This window comes from Aphis gossypii, chromosome 3 (assembly GCF_020184175.1).
Source record: "Aphis gossypii isolate Hap1 chromosome 3, ASM2018417v2, whole genome shotgun sequence".
NCBI lineage: Eukaryota > Metazoa > Arthropoda > Insecta > Hemiptera > Aphididae > Aphis > Aphis gossypii.
Genome location: NC_065532.1, coordinates 16,034,228 through 16,047,594, shown reverse-complemented (window position 1 = coordinate 16,047,594; position 13,367 = coordinate 16,034,228). Strand labels below are relative to the sequence as shown.

Genomic DNA, 13,367 nt, shown 5'->3' with positions numbered 1-13,367 from the left:
TGGCTGCTTAATTATGATAAGATAATTTAGTATATATATTTATAACAAGTCACAATACCATTTGTGCTCTAAGGCTAAGGTAATATTTATGAAACTTAAGGTTAAATTTTCAAGAAAAAAAAAATCAAAAATTTCAAATGTCTATAAATAGCTTAAAACAATTTTTGAAAGCTATATAATATTATTTAATAAAGAGAAAATGCTAATTTAAATATTTAAGAAAATTATTGTGAATCTTCACAGTCAACTCTCTTAAGTACCAACTAAAATAACTTTCATATCAGAAAAGATTTAGAAAATAATAATTTAAGCATTTTATTTTTATTTTAATGTGCTAACTGCTAACTACTTATTGAGTTACACAAAAAAAAAAATCATTGAAAAACCAATACATTAATAGCTCCAATCAGAATCTAAAACAAAAGAAATAATAAAAAACTGTTTTAAAAATGCATGTGTTTTCAATTCCAAAAATTGCAAATACCCAATCAAAACATTTAACCAAATGTCAAAATTCAAAATTATGCCTGATGTAGCTCATAAGATTGAAAATTTAATGGGGTCACAACCTTATCACCTCATCTAATAACCCAATCATACGTCCAAATTAGTGGCCACTAAATTTGATATACTGCACAGGTATCTTTAATTAGATAATTAAATATAAGGCAAAAGCTATGCATTTTAAATAAATTTATATTTTCCAAACAAATATATTTTAATTAATATACATTAAAAGTTATGTCAGCATTGTTGTAAGCAAATAACTAATCATTCTAGATTTAACTTAACTTGTAATCTGACAATAGTTATGAAAACAAATATATTTTACAATCCTAATTGATTCATTGTCAATCAAAAAAACATTTATAATTTTAATTTTTTTTTATAAATAGTCTATAATTTATTCAAATTATCCTTACTATAAGTATTGGAAAAATCTATATTTATTTTCGAAACTATTATCCTTTGTAAGAAACTAAAAACGAGTCATTAATTGTTTTCACAAAATGATATGCAGTTAAATAGTCCTTTTTAATAATAGCTCATGTGACAAAGACAACCAAACTTTTATCATACGATATAAAATAAAAAAAGCGATTTGTGTCATTTATATATTTACACTAGTATGTAAAATTATATTTAATTTTAATTTAAAAGTAAAATACATTTAAATTCAGCTAAAAAATATATATACAAATCTTAAAAATTATTATCACTGTAGGAAAAAAACAAATTTTCTTATCAAAATATATTATAATATTAATTCTTATAAACAAAAAAGTAAAGCTAACTTAGAAATACTAAAGGTATCAGTAAAGTGTACCTTTTACATATAAAAATAAAATTAGCAATAGATAAGAAGAATAATAATTAAATATTTAAATTACAGTGTCATTATTTGGTTCTATTTTTTAAATTTTTTTTTTTTATAATATATCATTAGATTCATTTTTTTCGAATACTTTTATTAGTTGAGAAAGAGTGATATCATCCCATCTATCAAACATGGCATCAGAAAATACATTTGTGATGTTTTCTTCAATAGAATTTCGAATAATAAAGTGATGAACAAATGTGGGTCTAAAAATTAATAAAAAAATACATCTATATATATTTTTATGAATATTTTACATTTATATAAATATACATTATACGTTTATACAATTTTTGTATTGAATAAATGTGTATTGTGGTATTATTAATATTATTTTCTAAACAAATGATTTATATTTAAATAATAAATAATTTTACTTGGTTTGTCCTATTCTATGAATTCTCCCTATGGCTTGAAGTTCATCAGCTTTGTTAATTATTGGCTCCATGAAAAATATTCTTGTTGCTTCAGTTAAATTCAGTCCCTTTGAACCCACGCTTAATTTCATTAATAATGCATTTATTTTATTATTTGCCTAATAACAAACAAATATAAAATATTACACTTTACTATATTCATCAATCATCAGAATTTGATAGTTATGTATAAAGATATAGTATATCAACATTTACATATTTGTTTAATTTTTTTACATACTTTAAAATCTTTTAAGGTTTTTTTGTACGTAGATCCAGATTTTAGTATTTTAAAATTGATTGAATTTTGTGTTAAAGCTTCTCCAAGAAGATTTAATGCTTTATCCCACTAATTAAGAGAGAAACATTTTATATTGATTTTTAAAATAAAATACACATTGAAAAATATTTATGTTATATTTTACTATATTCTATAAATAAAACTCACATTTGAGAATATTAAAACTTTCACATTTGGATCCTGCTGAGTCAATTCCATCAGTTTTAAAGTCACACTTTCTATTTTAGTAGAAAAGGAACCTTTGATGTTTGACACTTCACCTTCTCGGTTATTTTTCACATAAGATACAGAATCCATTGGAGTATTGGTTCTACACATGGGACAAGCTATATCAAAAGCTTCTGAATGATTACACATGGATGCTAAGCACTGGTTACACACACTATGGCCACATAATAATACTGCCCACTGTTAACAAAAAATAAAAATTTAATAATTTCAAAATGTCATACAATTATAAATGTTTTACATACTCCTGCTTCACCATTCAGACAACAAATTGGACATGTATCAATTTCAGTAGAGTTTTCTTTTTCTTTTTTTAAATTTTCTAGATAAAGTAGCTTTCCTATATCTCTTTCTAAGACAGTCATAGTAATTGGAATGTCTGACTTCATTGACATCACATTAAAATCCACCTGAAAATAATTTGAAATGACTTAATACCATTTACTAAGTTAAATCTAACTACGACACAAATATACACAAATTACTAACATATTGTTCCATAATAATGTCATTTTCATTTTTTTTTTTAGCCTTTTTTTTTGATGGACCATCTTCGTCAGTTACTAGGGGACAAGTATTCTCAAGTTTCAACCTTGATTTTGCCATCACTATCTCATCATGAGTAGAAAGACTATCACTAAGATGAGTCCATAACAACCGTAAATAACGGAATTCTTTACGTACTAACTCTAGTACCTTTATGTGTTCAGCTGCATCTTCCAAACAGCTTTTATTTATTATTTTGGCTTGTCCATATTGATATAGTTCTGTAAAATATATCAAACTCTGAAGAAGTCTAAACAAAATTTAAGATGTAAATACCACAACTTACTCATAAGTAAAAATTCTTTTTGAGACATCTTCCAGAGACCTTTACTAGTACTTTCATACATAGTTTCTTGATCATTTTCTTCAGTTTTATCAATTAACATATTCTTTTGTTTATTAGAAACACTAAACAATAATGATTCATACGATTGTAGGCACATTTCAGCATTACATAATAAACACCTAAGTAATAAAACACAATTAAAGAAAAGAAAAACATAAAATCAAAATCATGTATACCAGTATTTTGGATTTGCCTTTTTTGATTTTAAACGTAGATGACATATTAATGCTTTTTGAACCAAGTCATTCATGGGTGTTTCTTCTAATGTTTTTAGCATAGATATTGTTCTGTTTCTACCTATATTTAAGTCAGTAAGCCAAACGCTAAGAACATTATAAACATCGCCAACAGACTTCAATCTAAATCATATCAAAAATATATAGAGCATAAAATGCATTATAAATACAAATTATAAAACAATACAAACCTGTTTGCAATATTTGGAACACCAGGCACACGATAATCCTCCAACTCCATTTGTACTTTAGATAAAAAGTCATTTGGTGAAAAAATCCAATCTAACATGTCTGACCACCAATTTGAATAGCCTAGTGTTTTATTCCCAATGATTTTAGCTACTTTATCGGAATAAAATTGTACAGTTTTACGAGTTGATTCAACCTAAAAACAAAAATGGATATACTAGGTATATTTAATAATTTACCTACTTTAAATAATATTTATAATTTTCATAAAACAGATACAAACAATATTGATATAAAAATTTATTTATTTATTGAATAATTATTAATTTAGTTTAACATAAAGGCAGTGATTTGATACTCTTAATTGTTTAACTTAAAAGTTATAATATTGTGTAATATTATCTCCAAACTATGCAAAATTTTCCAAAAAATGTTAAAAAATAAACTAAATATTGACAATTTTTAAACAAGACTATTATAGAATTACTTTTCAATTTTTTTTTTAATTTCATTTAAGTTCTAGTAGATCAGTGCAAACATTTTGTAATAATTGTCAGAATAAATCTATGCCGAATCCACATCACAGAAAGTCATTTAATATTATAAAATCTGTGCCAAAAATGGAAACTACTGTTTTTTTTTAAAAACTTTCCTAACTTTTTTAATATTTTAGCTCACCATTCATACCAAATACTTGTATAAAAAATAAAAACCATGCAAATCGATTAAGTATAATTTTAGATATAATAGTACAACAAAATCTTCTAACGTTTAAATATAATTATTAAATTAGTTATTATTGTTTATATTAATTATTATTATAATATATAATTTATTAGAAACTATGTATAAATTAAATTGCTTATCACTTACGTTTTGCTGACTAGCCCCAAGATATTCTTTTTCGAGTAATTCCATATCACTTTTTAAGTTTGAGTCACTTAACTTTTTCGTTAAAAAAGTATTTTCTTCAATTACAGTGGCCAAATTATACATAACATGGATTTTCTATAAAACGATATAATAAATCTAAAATGAAAAACATATAAAAATAAACATATTCTACCTGAACTGTATCTATTTTTAGTTGTTTATCTTTATATTTATCCATTAATCCTAATACTGTCCTATACTGTTCAACAGCGTTTTCAGGTTCTGCACGAATAAGATATAATCCAGCAAGTGCATTGTGCAGAGAAACAAGTGAACGTAATGTATCATTACAGTGAACACGGCATTGATCTATCATTACATCCATTAATTTTTCCATTGTCATTGTTCCTTTTATTTTTAAAAACTGTCCGTTCACAGCCTAAAATATAAAATCATTTTTGTTTAAAATATTAATTTACTTCTATTTAATATAAATTTAACTACTTGAGGATGCACACAAGCTTGTCTAAGCTTATATAATGGTCTAATGATATTATAAATATTTTTCTTGTCAATATTTTTTACTGATATATCCAAGGATGGAAATACCCTTAAAAAAAAAAAAAAAAACAATTATTTAATAGAATTAAAATGTATTTAATAAATATCATAAGTTAAGGTATTATTTATATTTTAGATTCATTAATACTCAACAACGAAACATAATATAGATATTGTGTGATACTTTGCACTAGTGGCACTTAACTAGAATAAACTATAGTTATTAAATTAAAGACATTTGAAAAATTGTACATCAAAATATGCTTAGTAGAACCCTGTTACCATAACTTTATTTTAAAAAAAAAATACATACATACTTAATTTATACTTTGTTTAAAAAATATTAATTATTTTATTAATATTATATAGTAAATTAATAAATCGATTGGTTTATTATACATATTTATTATAAAGTAATTGGCTAACATACTATAAATATTAATTTATACTTTATTAGGCAGCAGAAAATTGTCTACTTTTCTTAAATGCAATTCATTAAAACTTTATTAATTGATAAAATCTACATAAATAATTGTCTAGTGAAGTTTTTGAAGTATTTTCGTTTTCATTTTTTATGAAATATAGTCTCAGCTGATTAATGCACTTTTTTGTTCCCCTTGAAATAATTTAGATGGGTTTTTATTACTTTCATAATTCACAAACTCCTCTCAGAAATTTTGTCAAGAATATTATTGTAATTCTAATTTTTATTGAAGCATTGCACACAATTATTAAATTTTAAAAATAACTTGCCATTTCTTACGCCATTGTACTATGTAATTTTCAATAAAAACATACATATTAACATACAGAGTTATAGAATATGAACTTAAGTTTACTCTTAATTTCAAGGAGCATGTGATAATAGGAAAAAAAGAAATGATTAACAAAAATAAAATATGTAACATAAAATGCACAAGTTTAATGTACATATTATATAAAGTATAATAGAGCCAAAAATATTAGATAATTATAGTTTTGATAAGTTAGGTTACAATATCTAGTTAGACAATTTTATCTTTATCTCTTATAAGCAATGATTTGTCCCCCAAAACAGTTAAATTGCCTAAAATGAATACAACATTATTTGGGATTATACCAATTTGTTCCTATTAAGCGGTTATTTTTTTTATGAGTAGTCTCAATTAAACGGATTGTACTATACATAGAATACATCATAATGATCTGGAACATTGAAATGTAATTTTAATTCTAAAATTGTCATATTTCCATGATATACCATCCGTATTCCGTGTATAAATTCATGACTGAGAGCACTGATCACTTTCTGCTATCAAAAATACAATAATGACTCGACTCATAATAAACGCATGCACATTATTTGCATAAATATTTAAATTTAACATTTAATTTACAATATTCTGAATGTTATCATATTTAATTATGGTATTGGTGATATTGTGGTGGATATAATATTTAATGTAATTTATGTTATACAAAATATTCCAGTCCTGGACAGTAGTGAACTTAAAATTGAAACGATAGTTAGCAATAATTTTATTATAACAAGGGCTTTGTTTCTTCTTCACAAGTCATAATGAAACTTGATTTTTTTAAACACTTTTTACAAAATCTTTTATACTGTAATTAAGTTAGTCCTCGTTGTTAAATAGAGAGGAGGATGTTAATTAGATAACTAAATGACTGTAAAATCTGACACTCTACTCCTATGATCCAAACAATACAATACTAAAATATTTTCTTTTTCAAATGAAATTTAGGAGTATTATGATTCTCTATTTAACATGTTAAATAAGGTAAATTGTGTAACTTGACATCACATAACTAATTAATTCATTAAAGTATTACCTGGTTGCAATGTCAGAAAACATTGAAGCACAAAGATCATGTTGGTTAAAGTAAAAATATTTTTCAATCTGTGAAAATGTTAGCCAATGCTGTTCTTTAGTTAGTTTAGGCAAGTTCAATTCTGAATGGACATTCTCCATTGAACTACGCCATATCAATTTTGAAAAATATTCATACATAATAGTTTTTTCACCCTTCATTAGTTGCTGAAATTGTTTTTCGATGCAGTAAGGACTTACTTGTAGGAACAATAAAATGCCGTAAAGATCTACAAATACAAAAAATTGTAATAATTTTTAACATACACTGTGAAAAAAAACAAAGAAATAGTATAATATACAGTACGTCTCAAAAGTCCCATATCCCATAATATCTCCATGGAAAATCAATATATTTAAACACGGTATTTTTACAATACTAAGTATGGAAATTCTAATTTAATGGCATAAAATTCAATTTTTTTTTTTTTTTTAATTAAAAAAAAAATTTATACATTTAAGAATTTCAAATTTTTGAAATAGCCATTTTGTTGAACATATTTTTTAAAACAGTTCAAAAAAAAAAAAAATATATATATATTAAAATTTAATAAAAATTGACAAAGTTAGAGCAAGTTATGTTTTTAAATAATTGTAATAAAAAAATCAATTGTTTCATATTTCAATAAAAAAATATTTATTTCAGCATGACAATACTTTTACAAACCTAATTTAAGTTTTGAATTTAATAGATATAAAAATAACGGTGTGTCGTTTGCTGAACAGCAAAACTGGTTACCTGTTTTTAAGTATTTTAATTATCGTGAAGTGAACCTAAAGTTACGAAATTGAACATAATCTTACAGTTATAATTAATGTAATTTATAATCAATCGTGTTCATTGACTGATCTTTGTCATAAAATCGAACAAAATATTTAAAATATCTAACCAGAGACATTTGAAAATGTTAAAAACGCTTGGGTCCTAAAACTTCAACTAAACTATATGTTGCAAATAATGGAAGTCACTTCGAACATTTATAAAACAAAAAAAAAAATGTAATGAATTACTTTCATTTTTATGTAATAAAATCTTTTTTTTTTCTATTAACAATCAAGTTTAAAAATTTTATTTTAATTTTAATTTTAATCTTCCCTAAGAGCTCCATTTAATAATTAGACATTTACAGATTGCCATAAAAAATCAGCGCTCTAATCGAGATTGTTTAAAACCAGCAATTCTTATTTTGCTAGGTAACATAACTATTATTATAATTATTTAAAAACATAACTTGCTCAATTTTAATATTTTTTTTATTTTGAACTGTTTTAAAAAATATATTCAACAAAATGGCTACCTCAAAAATTTAAAATTTTTAAATGCATAAAAATTTTGTTTTTTAAATATTTGATTTAAAAAAAAATAAATGAATTTTATGTCATTCAATCAGAATTTCCATACTTAGTATTGTAAAAAAAATCATGTTTAAATATATTGATTTTCCATTGTGATATTAAGGGTGATACGGGACTTTTGGGGTATACTGTATATTTAATAGTATCTTAATATGATTAGAGGATGTCTATCAACATTGTACATTACTCCTTAAGTAAAGTATATTTTTTTATTTTTTTTTTTTAAATGCCATATGGCTTTTACTACCAATATTAATTATACCGATAATTTTATTTTGAAACACATGCAATTAAAATAAATATTTGTCTCAACCCACTAAGTATGCTAATGCATAATATGATTAATATTCTGTGTATTTAAAATAAAACTATTATTCATAAATATAAGTACTAAACAAAATATATTAAATGTTATAATATTTAACTTACCATTTAGTGATTTTTGAATTGGCGTACCAGTCATGGCCCATTTATGCACAGATGTTAGATTTAGTGTCATACCACATACTTTGTTACATGTATTCTCAATTAATTGACCTTCATCCAAACATATTCGCCACCATTTAATGCAAGGTAATGGTGACTGAGGATAATTGTATTTTTTTGAATGTCGCAGCGAACGAGTACAGTTTGGATTTTCTAAATTCTTTAAAAAATATATTACAATTATTCTTCACATTAGGTTACTCAATAATAACAAATAAATGAAACTAATGTTGGTTATATACTTTAATGTCTTTATAATTTACAATAAAATATACATTTATTTAATTAATTATTAATCTGTACACTTTTGAGACGATCCTTATATAATTCATGTTTATATAAACTTCATTTAAAGTATACAAAATTAATTTTGTTTATAATATTTCATGATTATACTTACATCTGCAACATAGTTTAAATCTCTTGAGAGAGTATTATAAGAAGTTAAAACTATATCATAGTCTCTGAAAGAATAAGGTTGAATATAACCATCAGAATACACACCATTGTAAACATAAACTTTTAAACCAGGTTTTGCAATATGTTTTTCTATCTATAATTTAAATCCATAATATTAATACACAATAAAAATATACAACTAAATAGTAAATACTACCTCGTCAATCCACTGGTTCAAAATAGATGGTGGTACAACAATCAAAGTAGCCTTGCATTGCAATTTATCATTTAAAATCCAACAATTAGAACACAAAAATGGCACTTCTTGAAATGGTTTTGGTTCAAAATGAACACACTGTGCATGCTGACCTTTACCACACATTGCACAATACACTAAGATACTTTTTGGTGGTGTTTCTTTACAATAACATGTAACAATATGAGTATCTTCATCAAAATTACTAATTATAGCTTTCTTTGGTACCGTACTCATTTCACTTAGTACATTTTTATACCAATTTTCAAGCGAACTACGAGAATTACTTGTTGATTTTATTTTAAGATCTTTGTCACTGGTATATGCTATATATTTGCTTGTTGATGATTTGGATGGCCTTTGAATCAATGGTTTTTGTATACAATCTTTAACCAAAATATTTTGGTTATGGAACTAAAAAAAAACATTCATAAACTACAAAATAAGTGAAAATTTTAAAATTTAATACTTCAGGAGGTGCTGGATTTTTCATAATGCAACATATCATTTCAACAGTTTTTCCGAGGCCCATTTCATCAGCTAAAATGCCTCCACTAAATGGAGACCCATCACATTTTACCACTAAAACAAAATATTATAAAATCAATATACTTATATATTATTAGACTTGAATTATAAGTAAAAAACCCTATACAAAATATGTATAGCAATTATAAATTTTTTTAAAAAAATCAAGTATTATTTTTTAATATACTTATATATTTAATTTTTTAAATGTGTTGTTTGTGTATATAATAACATTTATTATAAATATTTGTATTTATAATCATTAATCAATGATAATAAGTAGTCAATAAAATGCTTTGATTTTAAATTTGGATGAAATTACTTATTTCACACATTGACTGCCAAATGACCACTAGCGGTCACACAATTTGATTATTGATACACCCACATATTTTTCCAGGTCACTCCTAATTTGTATATACTATTTTATATGAAAAAACATTTTAAAATATATAATAAAACAATGTTTATTACATCAAAACAATTGTAATTATTCCTATTACGCTATTGTACTTTTTTTTTAGTACATTATTTTAACGCTATAGAAAAGTTAATAACTTAAAACTATACTAATTTATGGTGATCAGAGTTCATGTGGCGTATGAATAATAATAGGGTATGACTACCAGCATCTATAAAAAATAAAAAATATGCTTGTATAGTTGTATCCTAATGTTTAGAAGGTATTGTCGGTACCATGACAGTCAATGTGTTAAACTATAAATAAACCTAACCATGTTATTTTTCTATATGTTATTTGTTATTTGTTTGAACTTAAAACTTTCATGTATGTATATTGTAATATTATATATTATAATTTTAAGTTATTGGCTATTTATACCACACACCATACAGATTTATAGTAAAGTAAACAGTGATATTCTCTCAAAAGTTAGAAATAGTTAATTATCTAAACATACGGTGTCACATGAGGATTTACCTATTGCGATATGAAATTGCTCCTGAAATAATAGACATCAAAATAATCTTGTTTTTTTTTTTTTACTCACAGAGAGAAGGATTACAAGTATTTCATATTTAAATTTAATTAAATAAATCGTTAAAAATTTAAAAAAAACATTATTTTTCATATAATTATATATTAGATGTAACTGTCATTGTTTCAAAAATATAAGCTAAAACACTGATATCAAAACACCGAGTGAACTACTTTAGAATCTATAAAATAATTTAGAAAATTTGAAAAATCAATTTAATAAAATAAAAGCAGAAGTAATGACGATTGCAGAAAAATCAGCCATGATGATATAATTTACTAAAAAAATTAACAGAAAATTTTAATTTTAATACTCATTTTTATTTTTGTAGAAGGGTGGGAAGAATTCATGAGATACACCCCTCAAGTTAAGTAAAAAATGTTTGTTATATTGTACATTTCTTTCATACTAAGTCAAATATATAAAAATAAACAATTCCATTAATTATGGAAAATAGGTACTTGCCTACTTAAAAAATATGACTTGTTTATTACATTACAGCAAAAAATTAATTTTCAACTCACGATCATTGTTTATTTCTTTATCAATCATCCATTTTACAGCTCTTCGCTGGTAAGATCTAAGTGTTGGAATAACAATCTGAGGTTGTTCGAAGTCATCATTAATGTGTTCATGATAAGTTTTGATGACTCCAAAAAACTCAGCAGCTTCCATAGTATTAGTCATACTTATAAGTCCTGGAAATATTTATAAAACTGTAAGATTATTTATATTTTTTAAGTTTTAAATATATATTATTTATGTATACTCAGCTAATATAATAAAAATAAATTGAATTAAACTTCATAATTTATAAACCCATTTATTATGTATGAATAAGTATTTCTCTGAATATTTTGTGTAAATTAGGATTTAAAGAATTAATATACAAAAGAATCTAGATTTTTTTTTGATTTATTATAATAAATTATAAGAAAAAAATTAGTATTATTTTTAGTACATGGTACATATTATTAAATATTAATTATCAATTAATTAAAACAAATATTTTTTTCCAAAATTTCTATCAAACTAGTATAAAAAATATCACTTTGGTATAAAGTCATTAAATAATTAAAATATGACCAAGATAATTTGATTCCTAACAAAATCAAGAAACAGGATATCATAAACGAAATAAGAATCAATAAACATTTTATTAGGGAATACAATTTAAAACTAAACTAACAACAAGCAAATGATTAATTTTAATGCATGTACTAGAGAATACACATTATTACTTATAGAATAATTACAAATAGATGAATTTTGAAATGTAGAGATAATCATCAAAGTAAAATATAATATATTAGGTATATTTCCATTTTCTGTCCAATAAGGAAACCATATAACATTTCAAATATGAGTTCTACTCGAATAATGTAAATATCATAGTCTGAATTCAAAATACCTACTATGGCATTACATTATACATTTTAAATTTGAAAACGTATTCGTACTTTTAATAAAAAAAAAAAGTGAACGAAGATTCGGGCAAGAAGTAAAAACACTGTATTGATTGGCGTAATAATAAAGATAAACACAAATGTAAGCAATTATCAAGTTTCAGCCAATTTAATCAAGTGAATAATTCAAAATTAAGCCGACGAGTTTGGTTAGGAGTAAAATCTAACGTACCGAATATCAATATCTACAGACGAAGACCAACACAATAATACGGCAGGTCCGATATTTAGTGTTTACATAATGAGTACTAACTAATAAGGTACCATTAAATGATACAATTGTACTGCTGAAACGAACGAAAAATAAATTTATATTTAAATTTAAACGAACTCGTTGTATGTAATTATTTATTACAAACCATAGTTATTTATTGTACCTACAACAATTACAATTTTTAATTTATAAAAACTTATAAACCCTTATCTATAATATTCTAATAGCTTTCAATAATATATATGTATACTATAAATTGTATTATTATTATGAGAGCACTGCTGAGCCACTGGGTAATGGGTATACACAATAATATGCACAAACACAATAATTTAGTACGATATACCAAGGCAAGGTTTCTAGATACCAAGGTACCAACACCAAGTTTATCGTTGTTTACAGTTGTAACCTGCGGAGTATAAACAATATCCAGTGTAGGAAAGCTATCCGCACCAAATTTATTTAAGAGAATCTATTTTCTATGAGCTACACTATTCCCCATTTCCCCAAGTAAAACCCGCGACAAATTACTCTTTTGAAAAAATGGTCAATACACAACAACTTTGACCAAGCTTAAATTATTTTATTAACAAATTATAAATAAAACAAACATTTGAAATATTCTAAAAAACAAAATAATTTGTATATTTTTGCAATTTTAACAAAATTTTATGTGGTGATAAATAATATATAAATATATAATATGTATACCAGTATACCTT

General features: G+C 24.1%; 1 protein-coding gene across 1 annotated transcript; it reads right to left on the bottom strand.

Annotated features, from left to right (window-relative positions):
• Positions 1-676: 676 nt before the first annotated feature.
• Positions 677-12,821, bottom strand: LOC114125295 (E3 ubiquitin-protein ligase SHPRH). The gene is made up of 19 exons (XM_027988887.2): positions 12,604-12,821; positions 11,490-11,663; positions 9,909-10,021; positions 9,401-9,853; positions 9,185-9,337; positions 8,728-8,944; positions 6,905-7,172; positions 5,018-5,123; positions 4,707-4,952; positions 4,514-4,648; positions 3,643-3,836; positions 3,392-3,574; positions 3,156-3,334; positions 2,813-3,090; positions 2,569-2,733; positions 2,243-2,503; positions 2,036-2,143; positions 1,756-1,913; positions 677-1,584 (listed from the first exon to the last, which is right to left on the bottom strand). Exons 2-19 carry the CDS (start codon positions 11,650-11,652, stop codon positions 1,431-1,433), a joined length of 3,534 nt encoding a protein of 1,177 aa, XP_027844688.2. The 5' UTR covers positions 11,653-11,663; positions 12,604-12,821; the 3' UTR covers positions 677-1,430.
• Positions 12,822-13,367: the final 546 nt, after the last annotated feature.